At 41.3% G+C, this 20,030-nt stretch overlaps 2 protein-coding genes across 4 annotated transcripts; one reads left to right on the forward strand and one right to left on the reverse strand.

Annotated features, from left to right (window-relative positions):
- Nucleotides 1-1,498: 1,498 nt before the first annotated feature.
- Nucleotides 1,499-14,417, reverse strand: LOC134794430 (exocyst complex component 1). 3 transcript variants are annotated; one of them, XM_063766240.1, is made up of 13 exons: nt 14,190-14,417; nt 6,239-6,322; nt 5,740-6,054; nt 5,438-5,642; nt 5,156-5,292; nt 4,638-4,754; nt 4,466-4,546; nt 4,057-4,208; nt 3,582-3,830; nt 2,976-3,172; nt 2,776-2,903; nt 2,240-2,476; nt 1,499-1,954 (listed from the first exon to the last, which is right to left on the reverse strand). In XM_063766240.1, exons 1-13 carry the CDS (start codon nt 14,253-14,255, stop codon nt 1,856-1,858), a joined length of 2,067 nt encoding a protein of 688 aa, XP_063622310.1. In that variant the 5' UTR covers nt 14,256-14,417; the 3' UTR covers nt 1,499-1,855. The 3 variants fall into 3 exon arrangements, with proteins under 3 accessions (XP_063622310.1, XP_063622311.1, XP_063622312.1); XM_063766241.1 differs by having other exon boundaries at nt 14,186-14,417; XM_063766242.1 differs by having other exon boundaries at nt 5,740-6,068; nt 14,186-14,417.
- Nucleotides 14,418-14,698: 281 nt separating this feature from the next.
- On the forward strand, nt 14,699-18,892 carry LOC134794645 (prefoldin subunit 2). Its single transcript, XM_063766446.1, has 3 exons — nt 14,699-14,955; nt 15,223-15,391; nt 18,337-18,892. Exons 1-3 carry the CDS (start codon nt 14,822-14,824, stop codon nt 18,463-18,465), a joined length of 432 nt encoding a protein of 143 aa, XP_063622516.1. The 5' UTR covers nt 14,699-14,821; the 3' UTR covers nt 18,466-18,892.
- Nucleotides 18,893-20,030: the final 1,138 nt, after the last annotated feature.

Raw genomic sequence — 20,030 nt, forward strand, 5'->3', positions numbered from 1 at the left:
ATTTAAGCATTTGTGCAGCTGACTGCAATTAGAGAAGACGGTGGCTATTTGTATGCATTTCATATTACTTGCTATATTTGTTATTAGCGGTGCCTTTAATTTAAACATTTCATCTCTCAAGTGCTATTATTAGGGTTCCATACCCAAAGGGCAAAAACGGGACCCTATTACTATGACTCCACTGTCCGTCTGTCACCAGGTTGTATCTCGTGAACCGTGATAGCTACTTAGCTAGACAGTTGAAATTTCCACAGATGATGTATTTCTGTTTGCCGCTATAAGCACAAATACTAAAAACAATAAAATAAATATACAGGGTGTTTGGTACATCGTTTGCCAAATTAAAACGGCAGATAGGTTGAATCATTTGCTATCTTCGTAGGCCTAGAAATTTTTAATTTTGCGAACTTTTATTCAGCTCTATGCCAGTTTTTCGTAAATTTCAAATTTTTACTTGCGCTGTAGTAAAAAAAAAACCGGGCAAGTGCGAGTCGGACTCGCGCACGAAGGGTTCCGTACCATAATGAAAAAAAAAACGGAAAAAAATGCAAAAAAAAACGGTCACCCATCCAAGTACTGACCACGCCCGACGTTGCTTAACTTTGGTCAAAAATCACGTTTGTCGTATGGGAGCCCCATTTAAATCTTTCTTTTATTCTGTTTTTAGTATTTGTTGTTATAGCGGCAACAGAAATACATCATCTGTGAAAATTTCAACTGTCTAGCTATCACGGTTCGTGAGATACAGCCTGGTGACAGACAGACGGACGGACGGACGGACGGACAGCGAAGTCTTAGTAATAGGGTCCCGTTTTACCTTTTGGGTACGGAACCCTAAAAAGCGTTTTTAAATTAAAAGACACGTCAAGATCGCTTACCTTCTTTCTAAAGCTAAAAAATAAAACAATGGGTTGCACTCCGGGAGTGCCGACAGAAGTGAAAACTCAATGACTAGTCCAAAATGTCTGCAGCACTATGTATAATTGACCCATCCTCCTTTCTATTGAAAAACTTTAGTTCCGAAATTGCTGGTCAGTGAGCTTGTTTAAAATTCGAAATTCAAATTTGTAGCGTTAATTGTTTAAAATTCGAATAGAAATTGTAAAGTTACCTTGCAGACCTCGCATCTAAATATATTTGGTCATGATATTTTGAGTCTTATTCACCAGTACTAGAGTTCACTTTTATTAGCGATTTCATCAAGATGTAGCTTTACTGAATTATATTTGAGTGGTATAAAGTTAGAATGTAACTGTGAGATCCTCGTATTTCAACCCGTACAAGATTAGAACCTTTTTCATGTAATGTAATTGAGTTTTTCTTTATTGATTTAAATCCCATCTAAATGAGTGGCCATCTAAACGTTACGGTCACGTGATCGCGTTACGCTGTCTCGAGTTTATCATTTTTTCCCCACCTCAAAAAGTGCCCAGCGCCGCTAAAGAAGTTTTCACTTCAAAAACTAACTATAGGGTAGGGAGTGTGACAAACAACAAAATTAGAAAAAAGTATAATATATTGTATAATTAATTAATTGATAAAATAAACCACCTAGTCCCTCTATAGGACCATTCGTGTATTACGTTAGAATTAAAGAGGGCAAAGCTGTGTTTGATTATTATTTTTAATGACATGGGGAAATTAGAAAATTCCTGTATACATAATATTTGAATAGTCATAGACGTAGGTATTTACCCTCAGGCCAAAACGGGCCATAGCATTTAGTTTGGCAAATTTTAAAATATGCCATAGCCACTGAAAATACTTGGATAAGTGCACGAGCTGGGTGCGCTGGTGATGTGTCGTCACAACAAAAGGCACTCGTGCTCGTGTCCAGCAACAGTGTTGTGCTCGGTCAGTGCTCGCGCGCGATGTCGGAGAAGGCGTCGAGGATGTCCTGCGTGGAGAGCGGCAGCGCCAGCCCCGCGCCCGGGTAGCACGCCGCGATGCGCGCCTGCGATCACGGAATACGACATCAATCACCATTACCTACCTACTATCACCACGCTAAAACTTTCTTAGTCATATAGCTGGTAATTGCTGCGCTAGGTTCTTCTTCTTCTAACTAAAGACTGACCTCGCTCGAGCCATCATCATCATCTCGCTTCGAGTGAGGCACGTCTGCACAGATCGAGAGATTACCAAGAAAAAGTGAGATTTAGAGAACGTATGTACTGTAAAATTATGAGTGTAACCGGATAAGAGGAGGGAAGGTCGGGTCGGTTGGACGCAGACGCACCTGCAACGCGTGGTGCTGCTGCAGGAACTCCTCCTGCATGGCGCGCCACACGACCTGCAGCAGGCCGCCCTCCTCGCTGAGGTGCTTCTCCACGGTCCGGTAGAGGCGGTGCAGCGAGCGGCGCACCTCCGGCGCCGGGTACATGGCGAGCAGGCGCCGCAGCTCGTGCTTGCTGAAGGCGGCGCGGTAGCACACCTCCTCCTCGCGCGCGCCGCCCGCCACCGCCTCCGCCACGCCCTGCCACACACACACATACACACACATGCCTCACCGAAACGACGCAACCCGGCGAGAGCGTTCATAGTACACGACTACAGATACTGTCATGTCGATACATAAAATACATTAGATTACGTTCTTGTATTTTTCTCCTACGTTTTGTTGCTCAAACGCGTGCTCGATGTATCCTTATTATCACATACATATTTAATTGTCATTAAAAACACTCGACGAAAATACACCCAACCTTCACTATTAACAATATATCAAAAATGTTTTCAAATGGTATCCATTTGAAATAAATGAGAGCTCGTTACCTCGAAGAACTGGGTGAGCTTGTCGAGCGGTCGGCCGAAGTACTGCGTGACGTACTGCCTCAGCGCCTCCGAGTAGCGCGCGCGCGCCTCGCGCCGCAGCGCGTCCAGCGCCGGCGCCCGGCGGGCCGCTGCAACACACACAGCGTGACACTAGAGACATGAAGCGCCGCGGCCAGCGCGAGTGATGTACGCATACGCACCGAGCAGCGCGTGCAGGCGGTGGTAGTTCTCGAGGCGCAGCACGGGCCGGGGCGTGCGGGGGTGGTCGGCGGCGGCGACGGCGGCCAGCATGGCGCCGCCGAGCGCCGCGTACCACCGCTCCAGGTCCGCGCGCCGCCCGCGCAGCCCGAAGATCGCCTCGCACACCGAGCTTAATTCTTCGAACTCTGATAGGAATCTGAAAATCGTTAAGTACTGATAACTTTCTGACATAAACTTAATTTTTAAAAAACAAATATTTACCTATTGCCGGTGCACTTTACGTTCTAAAAGAATTGAACCCGTCGAAATAAATCGTATGAACTTAATCTCGAGGAGTCTACTAGTGACCGTCGAAGCTTTTTACTGTTAATATTCTAGGTAGCTCCATCGTCAAATCGGCCCTATAATACTAAATTATGGTATTGTCATCTGTATTATAAATACCTACAAAATTACAAATCAATATGGCTTTTAGAAGAGAAATTCTTAATAGATTTGCAAGATTGTTATTAGTTTCTTAATTGCAAGTAAAAGTGTTAAAATGTGTAGTAAAGGCAACGCTAATACAAACCACCGACCGCACACGTCAAATGTTCTTTTCTTACCCCAGCAGCCCTGCTTTAGGCCTCTTAGCGGCCTGCCTCGCCGACTCGGGCATGGCGGCGAGGCGGTCCGCGATGACGCGATCGGCGCCGCGCTTGGCCGCCACGGCCACCGCCGCCAGCGCCGTGCGCGCCCAGCGGCCCTCCCCGCCGCCGCCGCCGCCGCCGCCGCCGGCCGGCGTGCCCGGCGTGGCGGACGCACCGTCGCCGAGCACGCGCGTGCCCACGCATGCCAACGCGCGCATTGCCCCGCTACGTAAACAGTTTCTCAATACATTAAGTGGCACGGAAAACCGTAGGTAATATAATCACAGTAGTAACTAGAGTAAACACCTATTATAAATGTGAATGTCTATTATATTAGGGTATTTTTATGTTTGAATGTTTGTTCTCCCATTCATAGGGACTTCGACGGGGACAAATTTGCAGGTGAGATAAAAAGAACAATAACTACTAAAAATAAGAACAAAATACATACTAAGGCTGCCGCTCTAGATGGTTGACGAGCGCCACCAGCTCGGCCTCGAGCGCGGGGAACAGCTCGGCCATCATGCGGCGCGACTCCGCGCCGGCGCCGCGCCGCGCCGACGTCTCCTCGCTCGCCTCGCTGCCGCCGTCGCTGCCTTCGCTCTTCACATTCCCACAAGTTACTAAACAGGGACTATTTCATTTTCTAACAGAAGTCATGTAAAATGCGACCATGGTTACGTCTATTTAATTCGTCTAACCTAGCTCGTGCGGCGACAAGTAATCTTACTGTGCGAAGTTAGCTAATAGGTCCGTCTCTAATCTATGAATCGCAAATTGAACTTCTTAATTCTAATGTAACAGTTTCGACCAAAAATTGTTGTGCAACTCGTGCATAATAAACATCGAAGAAGTTGTACCTTGACATCGACGTCCAAGAAAAAGAACTGCGTGCAGAAGTCTTGCTCCGCATTGCAGATGTTCTCTACCACCGTCAGCACCTGCGAACACGAATTATAAATTTACAAACCTCACAGGTTGCTTCGAACAGTAGATAAGTGGCTATATTGAAGCAGCAGTATCAGGACTCACGGCGTCGAGCGGCGTGTCGGCGGCGGCGGCGAGCGGCGGCGCGGCGGCGGCGCGCGCCGCCTCGCACGCCGCGCGCGCCTCGCGCTCGTACACGCGCGACCAAGTGCCCACGTACACCTGAAGCAAAATCAATAATTAGGTATCGTAAACCCAGGTGAAAAGGAATAAAAACCAGGGACTGGCATTTACCTGATAATTTCTTAAAAACTACCCACGTCCCGCAAATTGTATCATGTGATTGAAAATACTAGTAGATTTCGTATGATACAATTTGTGTAAGTAGTTTTAAAGAAATTATCAGGTAAATGTCACTCCCGGTTTTTATCTCTAATTCACCCCGCCACGCCACGCCATACTCTTTAGCCCCGGTTGACGTTACTTTTAAGCCGATCTGTTATATTAATTAAATCCATTACCAAAAAAAGCTTTTGTAAAAAAGTCGCCACTGTTGTCTTATAAACAATTTTGAAGGGCCAATCATTAGAGGTAACATACTGTTTTTGTAAAGTGCTACATACTTTGGTGAGCGCGTCGTAGGCCTTCTCGTCCATGTCCTTGAGCCAGCGCATGAAGGGCGCGTACGGCAGCAGATCGGCGTGGTGCGCGCGCGCCGTCCCCGCCGCGGCCGGCGCCGGCGCCGACGCCGCCTCGTTACCTACGTACACCAGCACTTGGGTAAATAGTATCTTTTATTTTGGTGGAATATTTAGATCCCAAGGACTCAATTAAGGAGTGAATGTTATATTTGCGGGTATCGTTCCAGATTGACTTAGTCAGTATTAGGAAAACAGTGTACTGACCGAGATGAATGAGCAGGTTGTTGAGGTGGCGGGCGAGCGCGGCGGCGAGTGCATCCTTGGCGCGCTGCAGGCGGCGCAGGCGCTCGCGCACGGCGCCGAGCCGCCGCCGCGCCGGCGCCATCTGCGACTCCGCGCGCAGGGCCGTGCGCAGCGCCGTGCCCGCCGCAAGCGCACGCGCGCGGCCCTCCGGGCTCGCTAGGGAGATCTGCACGCCGTTAATGTTACAAATTATCACTCGGTTCCAATTTTACAGAAATAGCTATTTCATATAAAGTGAATCCTACCAATATTCATTTGTATACCTCAGAAATAGAGTCTAGATCCCTCAGCGGCGGCGCGTCGAGCCAAGCGTAGATTTCAGTGAGCTCCTGGAGCAGCGCCCTCGCGGCGGCGTCGGCGCGCGCGGCGCCGGAGCGCGCGTGTAACGCCGCGGGCGCGGCGCGTGCTAGCGCGTCGAGGCGCGACAACCGCGCGGCGAGCGCCGAGGCTGCCGCGCCGCCCGCGTCGAGCCGCGCGGAGAGCCGTGCGCCCGCGCCGCCGCCCTCGGTGGCGGCCGCCAGCATGCCGCCCACGTTCAGCGCGTCCAGCCGCCCCACGCGCTCGCCGAGGCGACGCACCTACGGATGCACGACTTGTAAAGAAATTCGCCAGAGCGTTCGATGCGGGACGCGATTCTATTCTCTTTGCTGTCTTTGCACTTTGCATTAAGAAAAGATTGTATGCCCCTAGTTGAAAAAAAATCATATGTATCATTTTATATTATCATATCAATATATTATTTAAAGAGTGTTAGGAAATTACCCAAAGCTCGGCATCTCCGTCGGTGGCGTCGGCGTCATCCAGTAGCGCGCCCAGCGCCGCGTCCGGCACGGTCGCCTCCGCGCCCTGCACACACGACACGTCACAACACCTCAGTGCCACACAATTTCTACGTATGATATTTCAATATGATTTGCACTTAATGAAGATGGAACAGATTAGAAAAAACAAAACAAAACTGTATATTGTATCCATAAATTATGTCACTTTCACGTGTAAAGGAAAGTCTGACAATCATCATCATCATCATCATCTCCTAGCCGTTTTTGGCTACAGCGACTGCTTTGCTACAGCAGAGAGCGTCGCTGGTGCGCTCTCAGGTGACTAACGTAGCCAATCTTTGCAGCAAATGTGCGGCCACATTCGCTGCAGGTCAGCACCCCTCCAACGTACGTGATACGTGATGGCCACAGGTGGTCTGGCCTTTCGCTCGTCACGCTTAACGTCGAGCTCGGTGCGTCGCCTGGCTTCAAATTCACGCACCTGCGTCTGCACAATATGTCTCCACTGTGGACGATCACCAGCTAGTGTCTCCCATGTTGATGGCTCTATATGAGCTCTCTTCATATGACGCTTCAACACATCTTTGAACCGCAGAAACTGGCCGCCTTGCTTTCGTTTACCAGTTTGCAGTTCGCTGTAGAAGATGCGTTTCGCGACTCGGTCTTGGGACATGCGGGAGACGTGACCGCTACATCGTAGCTGTCGTCTCATTACTCTCATTAGGTAGGCCTCTATTCCGGCGACATCAGCACGTCTAAGGATCTCCGGCGTGTTCCGAACACGGTCGGACCAGTGGACGCCCATAATGTCGCGGAGGCATCTTAGGTGGAATCCGTCCAATGAGTGAATATGCTTCCGATATACGCACCACGTTTCTGGGGCATAAAGGAGATTTGGCAGGACAATAGCCATGTATACAGCAACCTTTGTAGAGACAATAAAGAATAATCAAACCAGAACAAAACAAGATGTATGATTTTTATCTATAAATGATGTCACACATTGAAGTACCCCCTACTTCAACAAAGGGTGGCATATTATAACAAAGGGGATCGCATATAGAAGTATTATATATAAAACCCTCAATGTGTGAGTACCTAGTGAGTATACCAGATTTTTTTTGGTTTTATTAAATCAGTAAAATATACATTTTAATTTAAAATAGAAAATAACAGAAATCAAAATAATCTTATAACTTCCATATTTCTACATAGCTAAATTTTTTTTTCTTCAAAGTCATACGTAATTTATACCCCCCCACCCCCCCACCCCCCCTCACATAGATTTTGGAGGTTAATTGAATTGTTTTCAACTTTTCATAATGTATGTAATGAGTGCTTACTGCTTACTTACTTACTTACTGCTAGCCTTTCTCCGCAGACGTTTTGTCTGGTTGCCCTTGGCATAGGCCTCTCCCATATTCCTCCACGCGTCCCTGTCCAGAGCCTGTCTTCTCCATAAGGCTCCAGCCACCTGCCTGAACTCGTCTTCCCATCTCATTTTTTGTCTACCATCATTCCTTTTTCCGTCTCTTGGGTACCATGTTGTGATGTAATGAGTGCAATGTTCTAATACTAGTGGCTCTGTGAACTGTAGACCTCGCGAGCTGAGCTTAAAACTGAGTAAATGTATGGCTTCGTTGTTTAGAAGAATTTAGAGAATCTAATTTGACAATTAAAACCTTAACTATCGAACCTGCTTACAAAATTCGAGAATTGGTTTAGAAATGCGACCAGTAGAGTAGAACAGATGGACATACGAAACAATTTTTGGCTAACAGCTAGGCCAATTCAAACGTACACTGATATCAGAATGACGTCTAACTGATGTCATTTAGTTATCGTGCATTTCGCTGGTTCTTGTCCGTACATGTATTGGCGCAAGCGAGACGCACGATGACTACTAAATAACATGATAAAAATATCATTCCGATGTCAGTGTACGGTCGGTGCCCCAACTTAAGTATCCACGTCGCCATACTAATTGTATAGAAAAGTGGATAGAGTTAGACCAAGAAAAGTCTGCAGAGATTTTGACAGCACACGCAGTGCCAATGTTATTTGTGCCAGTGTCAAAATCTCTGCAGACTTTTCTTGGTCTAACTCTACTTATGTTAGGGAACCAACATTACCTTTTAATTAGCCTGTAAACTGCAACTGAGAAGCTTCATGCGCGTTTGGTTTGCCAGTCTTTTCAGTCTTTGTTCCTCCTCGAGTCGCAATAGAAGGAGTTTCATGCTTTTAATTTTAGTCGAGTAAGAATTTAAATGGCTGCTATTTAACTGATCACCAGATTTAGTAAAATTTAATACCAAAAAAAATATATTTTACCACCCTAAAATAATGAATGATCACCAAAATTATAACACCATTTTAATGTGAAATGATTACCAATTTTATTACACTTTACTATCCTTTTAAAGGAAATGACACCAAACTAATTATTATTACCAAATTTCAAACCCCATTTTAATGTGAAATGATAACCAAATTTTTACATCTTGCTATCCTATTAAAGAAAATGACACCAAAATAATCATTGTAAACCCGAAAATAGTAAATGACCACCAAAATTAGAACTCCATTTTAATGTAAAATTATAACCAAATTTTTAAATCTTGATAATATCATATTAAAGCAAATGACTCCAAAATAAATGATAAACCCAAAAATAGTAAATGACCACCAAAATTGTAACCACATTTTAATTGAAAATGTGCAAATATTTAATATAATTACCGTTATCCTATTAAATTAATTAATCCACTTCATCACCTTTTTCCAGTAGCATTTTATTTCTGTAACCGTCGCAGTTCTAAGCTAACCTAACCCACTTTTCTAGTAGCATTTCGTTTCTGTAAGGGTCGCAGTTCAAACCTAACCTAACCTAACCCACTTTTCTAGTAGCATTTCGTTTCTGTAAGGGTCGCAGTTCAAACCTAACCTAACCTAACCCACTTTTCTAGTAGCATTTCATTTCTGCAAGGGTCGCAGTTCAAACCTAACCTAACCCACTTTTCTAGTAGCATTTCTTTTCTGCAAGGTTCGCAGTTCACACCTAACCTAACCCACTATTCTAGTAGCATTTCGTTTCTGTATGGGTCGCAGTTCAAACCTAACCTAACCCACTTCTCTAGTAGCATTTTTTTCTGTAAGGGTCGCAGTTCAAACCTAACCTAACCCACTTTTCTAGTAGCATTTCTTTTTTGTAAGGGTCGCAGTTCAAACCTAACCTAACCCACTTTTCTAGTAGCATTTCTTTTCTGCAAGGGTCGCAGTTCAAACCTAACCTAACCCACTTTTCTAGTAGCATTTCTTTTCTGTAAGGGTCGCAGTTCAAACCTAACCTATCCCACTTTTGTAGTAGCATTTGGTTTCTGTAAGGGTCGCAGTTCAAACCTAACCTAACCCACTTTTATGATAGCATTTCGTTTCTGTATGGGTCGCAGCTCAAACCTAACCTAACCCACTTTTCTAGTAGCATTTCGTATCTGTATGGGTAGCAGTTGAAACTTAACCTAGCCCACTTTTTAGTAGCATTTCGGTTCTGTGAGGATCGCAGTTCTAACCTAACCCACTTTTATAGTAGCATTTCGTTTCTGTAAAGGTCGCAGTTCAAACCTAACCTAACCTACTTTTCTAGTACCATTTCGTTTCTGTAAGGGTCGCAGTGCTAACCTAACCCACTTAACGTGACTTAACTGATAGCAGTTTGACTTACTTTTTTAGTAGCATAACGAAATGCTACTAGGAAAGTAGATTAGGTAAGGTAGGTATGCGGTGCGGGGTACGGGGGGTTGAGCGGGAGGGGCTAGTAATGTTGGCATCAGTTTACTTTATTTGGTAATATGTATAAATTTTTTGGTAATCATAGTGGTTTATTTAGGTGACAATATCGCATTAATTTAGTCTTCAAGATTTGGTGATCATTAATGATTTTTGGTGATCATTCAATATATTTGGTATTTGAATACAATTTGAAGTGCAGTCGTAATTAAAATGGTGGTACTTTTGTATTTTTAGGCCTTATTTTTTTGGTGTTCAGTTATTCAGTAATTTTTTTTGGTAAGCATGATTTTTTTATTTAGGGTACCAAAGTATTTTTTGGTGGTCATTATATTTGTAGCCAATTTAAATATCTAACTAATCTAAATTCTAAAGAGAATAGATTGTATAGGGGACGTGCATGAACTATAGGGGGCAGCACAGGAGCCGTCAGATCTTTGGCGCGAAGCGTAGATGTGTAGTTTATAATTCCGATGTAGCCCACAAGATGGCAGAACCTGCTATGCACAAGAAAACGTACCTACGAGAACGGTTGATGGTAGCACTTGCTTTGGCAATGTACATGTGCACATATGTTTCCGATTCAGGCCACAAGATGGCAGGCCCTCCAACGCGCACGGTCCCTATAGGGGGCGTGCGTGAACTATAGGGGGCGGCATAGGAGCCGTCAGATTTTTGGCGTGAGGCGTAAATGTGACGTTTATGCTTCCGATGTAGCCCACAAGATGACAGAACCTATACTATGCATAAGGAAACGTACCCACAAGAACGGTAGATGGTAGAACTTGCTTTGGAAATGTACATGTTTCCGATTCAGACCACAAGATGGCAGACCCTCCAACGCGCACGGTCCCTATAGTAGAGGGTTATTGTCGTACTAAATTTTGTAGTCACTGTAAATCAGTGCTGTAAATTTACTGCCATCTTTCGATACAGGAATAAAATGAAAATGAATAAAAAATATCAATAAATGTATATATGTATGGATAAATGATTTTTTTTATTTTTAGGACGCCATATGATTTTGACCCATGTTCTTTTACTGATATGAGTAAAAATTGTTAAATATAAAATGGTGTCGCCATCTAGACGAGCATAGAGGCCAAAGGTATGGCGCCGTATATTCAAGAATCAAATTTTCTTTAAAGCGCGCTTAGCCGGCGCTTGATAAATAAAAAATACGATTTTTTTCATTTTTTCAAAATAAAATAAAAAACAACAATTGATACGAAATTTAAGTATAAAAAAATACAAAAAGTTGTGTAGCAGCATACAATTACTGGGGATGGAACCAGGGACCTCCCGATGCAAACAAAAAAAGCGAACGTTTGCAAAATGCGCCATGATAGTTCTTACTAAAGCTGACGAAATTTAGCTACTCATTCTCAAGTAAAAACGAAATATCTAAATACCGCCAAAACCAAACACAACAAATACAAATACAAATTTTCTGAATTTTTGGACATTTAATCTATAAACATATATCAAAAAGAAAAAACTCTTATGATATCGATACGATTATTTGTTTAAGCGCTAGGTATCACGACTCCGCCATTTTTAAAATTTTCCAAAAACCGGATTGACAAAAAATAATTATTTAGTCATAGAATCTGGTCACAAAATTTCATGAGAATCGGTTAAGAATTGCGACCTGTAGAGAACATCCGGAAATACAAAACTAAATATCTAAATACCGCCTAAACCAGCGATAATTTTTTTCTGCTATTTTTGCTATTAACTCTGTAAACATGTCTCAAAAAGAAAAAACTCTTATGATATCGATACGACTATTTGTTTAGGCGACAGGTATCACGACTCCGCCATTTTAAAAAAATTCCATAAACCGGATTGACAAAAAATTTTTATTAAGCCATAGAATCTGGTCACAAAATTTCATGAGAATCGGTTAAGAATTGCGACCTGTAGAGGAGAACATCCGGAAATACAAAACTAAATATCTAAATACCGCCTAAACCAGCGATAATTTTTTTCTGCATTTTTTGCTATCAACTCTGTAAACATGTCTCAAAAAGAAAAAACTCTTATGATATCGATACGACTATTTGTTTAGGCGACAGGTATCGCGACTCCGTCATTTTAAAAAAATTCCAAAAACCGGATTGACAAAAAAATTTTATTAAGTCATAGAATCTGGTCACAACATTTCATGAGAATCGGTTAAGAATTGCGACCTGTAGAGGAGAACATCCGGAAATACAAAACTAAATATCTAAATACCGCCTAAACCAGCGATAATTTTTTTCTGCATTTTTTGCTATTAACTCTGTAAACATGTCTCAAAAAGAAAAAACTCTTATGATATCGATACGACTATTTGTTTAGGCGACAGGTATCACGACTCCGCCATTCTTAAAAATTACCAAAAACCGGATTGACATAAAATTTTTATTTAGTCATAGAATCTGGTCACAAAATTTCATGAGAATCAGTTAAGAATTGCGACCTGTAGAGGAGAACATCCGGACATACGAAAGCAAATTGCTTGAGTCAAAACGTAGACCTTCGCTATGCTTCGGTCAATAATGTAGGTATAATATTCCCTTGTCTCAATGAGTAGTTTTCATAAGGAGTGAATGAATGGCATTGAAACAAATTAAATATTAAAATGAAATCATTTTAAATAAAATAAAATAAATTTTTAATAATAAAAAAAATTAACTTCATATAACAGTTTGAAATACCATTACAATTATTTACAACCATAGTGCATGTAAATAAATAAAAAATTGCTATAAGTATGCTTATAAGATTTGAGGAGTTCCCTCAATTCATCATCTTATGAGCATCATCAGGGATATCACTCAACCCTAACAAAACAAAAATGTTGCTTAAAACCTTACTTGATGAACAAATAGTCATTTAGTAATTTATTTAATAGTGTAGTATCATGTAAATAAAAAGGTGTTACAATTTAAAAGGCCAGTTTCTGCCACCCTGTAAGGGCACACAATAGTAGATACATACTTCATTACAGTTTTATATGATTTAGACAAGTCTATAGTTAATTTTTTTTCATTCAGATCTAGATGTTTTAATTGAAAATCGGTAACCATTACTTATGAAAGCAAAATAATGTACCTAATACCACAGATTAATAAATAGTTACTACGTAACAGATACTTCATTCCCGAACAAAAGCGAAAATACCTACGCTATAATAGCCTACAAAACCTTAATAATAATACCTGCTGCTCAGGACAAGAAGAAATGTACCATAAGTACGCGCACAAAGAGTCGAGACTGTGTTGCCCGCCGTGCGAATCACGTGCTAACGTGTCATCGTAAGAATGCGCTAGGGTTGTAGGCATCTACCTATGATGATTATTGTAATAAAACGAATGTGGCGGGTCAACCATATTTTTTATTAGTCAATGAAATATGTTTTAGTCTTATATAATGATTTATATTTTTTTCCCTTCTCGGAATTCTCTGTTATTAAATTTTATAGTTGTAAATATCCTAAATCGCGTAAATAATTTTAATAAATACTCAGAAGCAAAGCAACGGAAAATCAACGGTTTTTAAAAGTTGTAATACGGTGCTACCAGGCCGATTAATTATTACGTCTTCAAAATTATTTAAAAATACTTTTTCTAACCCTTCAATATAATTATTAAACGTTTCAGGTGGGACCTTCAGCCAGCCATAAAAAGATGAATCTTTATTATAGGCTTTTTCCTTTGTTTTTTTACTTTTACACCCATTTACTGCACAATAATTACGTGGTTTCGGCATTTCGAAGCGTAAGCGCGGGAAACATGCGGTGGGAGCGTTCAGGCGGGCGTTCGGCGGCCCTCTGTCGGTTGTATCGTCGACGATACGCCGAGCGGTAGGCATATAGCGCGTGGCCTTGAGCGTGTGACGGAGGCCTGCTAATACCTAATTAATCGTACTTACATGATTTATAATTGTTACATATTTGCTGTGACTTTTTTTTCAAAAGTAGTTTTCAATAAAGAGACACATCAAGATACCTTTTTTCTTATGCAGAAAAAAAAAACGAACTATATATCGTCAGGTGACAAGCAAAACTCACGAATTACTAAAAACATTAAAAAATTACAAAAAAAATATAAGGAGTATGTGTGAACTTGTGGAGGATCTGGATATTTGTGTGTACGTACTGCAGGAGCCGCCTCGGCCAGCGCGCGCGCCCAGCCCGCCTCCTCGCGCTTCGCCGCCTCCACCATCGCTCACTCGCACTCGTCTGCTGAGCCTAGTAGTTGTCTCTCAACTCACATAAACCCGCGTTAAATGAAACAATGGCTGTCTATAAAATTAGTCATAAAATGATGAAGCAGTTCTTTTTAATTTCATCAACGCCCTCCGATTAAAAACATTGAATTGAAACGTTGAGAAGGATGACGCAAACAACGCAAATCTAATTTGACAGTGACACTGACAATCAGCTGGGAAATCATTCAGGATACATTTAAATCTACTGTCTCATGAGACTCACATTTTTACAAGCCTGATAATATAATATAAAGTATAATAAACCAACTAATAACACCTGTATCATTGATACTCCAAGTCAAAATAATAGTAGTTAATGTAAGCCGAAACTGAAATTGTGCAATATTTTTGGTTCAGCGTTTTTATCAATGACTAGATTCAACTGGTTGACACTCATGACAATTCTTTGTTTGACATTTATTAATAGTTCTAACCTCAAAAATATTGAAATAGTGACCAGTTTTCTTCGCAAGAAGTTATTATATTTGTTATAAATTAATCTATTACTTAAGATAATAATATGGCAAAACCTGCAAACAAGACAGGGAAGAAGTCGAGCGAGGAGGTGTTCGCCGGTTTCCAAACCCTGCGCGCCGAGCAACGACAGCTCGCCAACAAAATCTCGGAGCTGGAAATGGACTTAAACGAGCACAAGTGAACCATTTTACATCTTTAGTCGTAAATTCTTTATCGTTTACGTTCATTTCTAAAGAAAAATGATAGGGGAGACCCATCATGTTCTCAGTATCTCAACTTCTCGTAGCAGGTGTTCCTCACGTCTAATAAGTTGAGGCTCTGTCAATGATGGCTCATATGTAACATGCATTACTATTCTCAGATTTCCTCTTCCTTGGTTTACCAGAGGCCGAAGAAGGATGGATTGGTCTTATATTCATAGTGTATTATATTCATGTATTTCAGGATTGTGGTGGAGACGCTGAAAGGCGTAGAGGCAGACCGGCGCTGCTTCCGCATGGTGGGCGGCGTGCTGCTGGAGCGCACGGCGGGCGCCGCGCTCGCCGAGCTCGAGGCCAACCTGCAGCGCCTGCCACAGGCCCTCGCTGCGCTCAACGAGCAACTTGCTAACAAGGTGCATACACACTATCATAAAAAGACAACATTAAACAATCATAAAAAACATTATCATAAAAAGTTTTGAACAATCTTTTGACACAGAAAACAGCAACAAAAATTAGCAAGTACAAAGCAAACTGTTAATTATTCAGTAGTACATTGTGCAATGAGGGGAGTAAGTCTGCAAACAAGGTCTTTACTTACTCGAGAATTAAAGACTCGAGTTTGCAATATCTTTACCCGCGAGGTTAAAGTTGACGACATATGAAGTAAGCCAATCTTGTTCAAACTTGTTTGAGAGATCAGCTCTTTATATTTCGTCAATGTTACACACAATGTTTTTCATCACACTTGTAATGGTCTAGGAGCTAGCCACGGAAATAGGTATGCAATTTATAGAGCAACAAAATCCCTCTAGTTAGTATGCCATACTATCATTATTAATTAATCCGGGCGCCTGGCAGCTGTTTAGCGGTGGGTGCGGGAGTGGATGGGCAATAAAGGGATTGTAAAATCAATTGTAGGTGTGCAATTTATAGAGCTCTGATTTTAGTGTGATATAATAGCTAATTATGTATTTAATTCAAATATAACAATGCCAGGCGTTTTATTTGGGGGAAAAGTAGTGCCAGGTGACGTACAAGATTCGCGAAATATTACCAAAATAGGTTTGCAATTTATAGAGCAACGAAATCCCTCTAGTTAGTGTGCCATACCACAGATTATATAATAGTTCTTACGAACAGATACTTATCTCTCAAAGAAAACGCAAATACCTACCGTTTTGATACCTACGCAATAATACAATGGAATGACCTTCGACGCGCCGCTCCCCGCACCGCGCGCACCGGCACAACGCTAGGGCGCTTAGAAATGATAAATAAATACCTACGAGTGAAATAAGCTGAGTGAAATAAAAGGAAAGCTAAATCTTAAATTATAATAGGTACCTAATATTCCGTTTATGCGTTAGTGTTTGCGATATACTCATTTTAAAAGGTCATATGTCCCTGCAGTAACCGCAGTGTTTACGCCGTTTTATAAACCGCGAAATGATCCCAGCAAGAATTAGTTTTAAAACTTCGTGGAGTTTAAAACCTGTTAGAGATTTACGTTAGATAATAGAGAAAACATCAATACAGGTATTATAAGACAAACAGGGCATAAGTTTAGTACTTAATACCTACATTGAAATAGCAGTAAGTACCTACTTTCGTTAAAATAAACATGACAGTGCCAAAAGAACTTAAAAGTTAGCTACCTACTTGTTTCAAATAGATACTTAGATAGGTAAGTATATAACTATAAATGTGTCATTAGAAACATTACATCTTTAAAGAAATTTCGAAGCTTTTAACTATCGTAAAAATAACGGTAGGTTTACTTACTTTTCCTCATTTGTCGGAAGAGCAAAAAACGATAATTTATTGTTTGATTTGGTATTTTTGCAGCCATAAACACTACAAGCTCTGTAATTTTTTTTTCGTTGCGATGACATTTCCTTCGTATGAATGATCTCACAGGCATATTCGAGCGCGCGTGCGTACGTTAGCGCGTGTGGCAACCAACTGGCTCGCTTGTCTACCGTGAACGCGAGCGGATTCGTAGGTATTAATCCGAGCTCGCGCGGCGAGTTCCATAGGCCTGGCCATACTATCATTATTAATTAATCCGGGCGCCTGGCAGCTGTTCAGCGGTGGGTGCGGGAGTGGATGGGCAACAAAGGGAGTCTAAATCATCTTTAAAATTGTTGACAAATTTAAGTTCAACGAGAGTACAATTCAGTAAAGTAATACGTACCACGTCTGATCACACGTAACTATCATGTCTTTTTTCTAACTTGACTTTTTTCGCGCATCTTGGACATCACCTGTGGCACTACTTTTCCCCCAAATAAAACGCCTGGCATTGTTATATTAGAATTAAATACATAATTAGCTATAATATCACACCAAACACAGAGCTCTATAAATTGCACACCTTCAATTGATTTTACAACCCCTTTGTTGCCCATCCACTCCCGTACCCACCGCTGCCAGGCGCCCGGATTAATTAATAATGATAGTATGGCAAACTAACTAGAGGGATTTCGGTGCTCTATAAATTGCATACCTATTTCCGTGGCTAGCTCTCCGGCTATAAAGAAAAAACTACATTTTAAGCAAAATAATTCTTAAAAAATACGGTGACATTTCAGACATTTATCCACCATATTGTCATTTTTTGACTGGTTAGCTCCTGCTAATTTATTACCCTATTTCCCGAGCGTATTTACCCTAGGGCCAAGGGGGCATGGCTCGGGGTAGCAGGCTGCAAAGGGTGACAAAACATGCTCTTTTTATTAGTACTTAAGTTATTGACTTGTTTATTTTGTTTAAATGGTAAAAAGCTTTAGGTACACAAGTATCTTTGTTAACCACATAAACCTAGGGAAGAATGGTGCCTCACAGTCATTTATTTGCTTATCAGGTGGCTCCATCCCCTGCATCATATACATGTATGTTTGTTGTGTCCTGGACGTAGGTTTCCAAAGAAAACTCCACATTATAGGATACTGATGTGCAAGTACGTTTAATGTTCAGAATCAGACTGCCGTAAATTACATCTAAGTACCCTCTATATGAAAACATAACAATGTTTTGATAATTTATTTTTTTGAAACAGGGTTTTTTTTTCCTTATATGAGATACATTATCATCACTTAATGCGGCGGCGAATCTAACTGGCCCGGGCGGCAAATCTTCAAAATACATCTCTGCTGGTTAGTCAACGAAGGCACAGACTCATGTATTTTACTTAGAACCTACTATGTTTGTATAAGTTAGTGACATAATTAAAAATAAAGCAATAACTCTTGTGGGAGTAAAATGGACTTTAGCTCCCGCTGCACTTGCGTGAAATAGCAATCTTACTGCGCAAGTATGATGAAAAATTCATGACATATTGTGTTTTTTGGTACAGGGCCAGGAAATAAATGCTTATATCGAGACCCACGACATCCGCCTGCAGCGCGGCGCCACCACCGCGCCCGCGCCCGCGCCCGAGGCACCCTCCTCGCAACAGAACAATGTGCTGGTCGCCAGCGGCTGAGCGCAGCACCCCCCATCACAATGCTTACATCTTCACTTTGTTGTAATAAAAGTTACTGAAACTGTATAGACTGTGAATACCTGATGTGGTAAATCTGCTCATTACCAGTTTCAGGCACTAAGCTACAAATTAACAAGTTTCAGATATTTTACTAATCCGTGTGGGCTCAAATACCATCCACATTGTGTACGTTGTAAAAGCTCTTGATAGATTTACTTCATTTTCCAATGAACAGTTTCTTCTTTTAAATTATGCTTCAGAAAAATGTAACATTAAACCCAAAACGATTCTTAAAGTAAGTAGTAATCTTCTTTTGGTATAAAATAAACCAACTATTCTAATTGATTGAGCTTAAAAAGTAAGTATCAAATTAAAATTGATTTATTTTTAAGTTGTATGGATTATGGATTAAACATATTTTATAAACTTTATTTTTTTAAGAGTAAAAACAAATTCAATCTTTTGCACCCTGCGTCCTCACCTCTTAATCATATTTTTCAAGGATCAGTATCTGAATCCCTAAAGTCTTTTCTCCTATCGTTGCATTCCCTAATATGGTATGGTTTTTGGTTTCCCTATTATTGATTCCTTATCCTGAATGTTATTAAGCCTAACTTCTTTTTTGCGAGGGTCGCAGTTCTAACCTAACCTAACCCACTTTTGTGGCAGCAAGTTCTAACCTAACCATTTTTCAGAACCATTACATTATGGAAAATAATCGTTATGACAATTGATCGTTAGGGCATGTGCAAGTGACTTTAGGACAAACGTTAGGGATTCAGAAGGACACCTATTTTTCAAATGTGGCGCGCAGCGCCTTTAGTTGAGCACTTTTGAAACTCACAAAGGGTGGTATTCCACCTATCCAATTTCTTTGTCCAATGTGTCGTATTGCGTCTCACATTTTGCTTTAACGAGAGAGTGAGACGCACTGACATTGGACAAAGAAATTGAACAGGTGGAATACCACCCAGTCACTGGTGGCAACACTGATAGTGTTAGCGGTACACCCCGAAAATTCAGTAAAATGCTACAAAAAGGTATGAAAATCGGTACGATTGATCTTTAGACCATTTGGATCAAATTGACCCGAAGCACCAAAAAATAATAAAAAAAAGAAAGGAATTATGACGTCATCTTTTTTTTTGTATGGGAAAAATAGTAGTTTGTGTTACAATTAAAGGGATCAAAATCATATATTTCCGTTAAGGGCGTACATTGAATCCTGAATGAAGCGATGGATTCTACAATAGAATCTAAAGTAGAATCCTGAGCGTAATGAGGGATTCAAGTGTTAACGCCCAAGACGAAATAATTTTGATACCGTGTGACACATATATACTTCTTTCCACATCAACTATGAGTGTTACAAAATATGTATTATTTGACCAAAACAAATTAGTATGCAAGAAAAAAAAATCGTGTCCTAGAACAGAAAAGTACAACTTTGATCCCTCCTAGCAGGGAAGAAAAGTGTCACTTTGATCCCTCCTAGCGGGGTAGAAAAAGCTCTTTTCACCTCAGCAGCTCGAACAAGGGTACTTTGCTTCTTAAAAACAGTGAGC

This window comes from Cydia splendana, chromosome 10 (assembly GCF_910591565.1).
Source record: "Cydia splendana chromosome 10, ilCydSple1.2, whole genome shotgun sequence".
NCBI lineage: Eukaryota > Metazoa > Arthropoda > Insecta > Lepidoptera > Tortricidae > Cydia > Cydia splendana.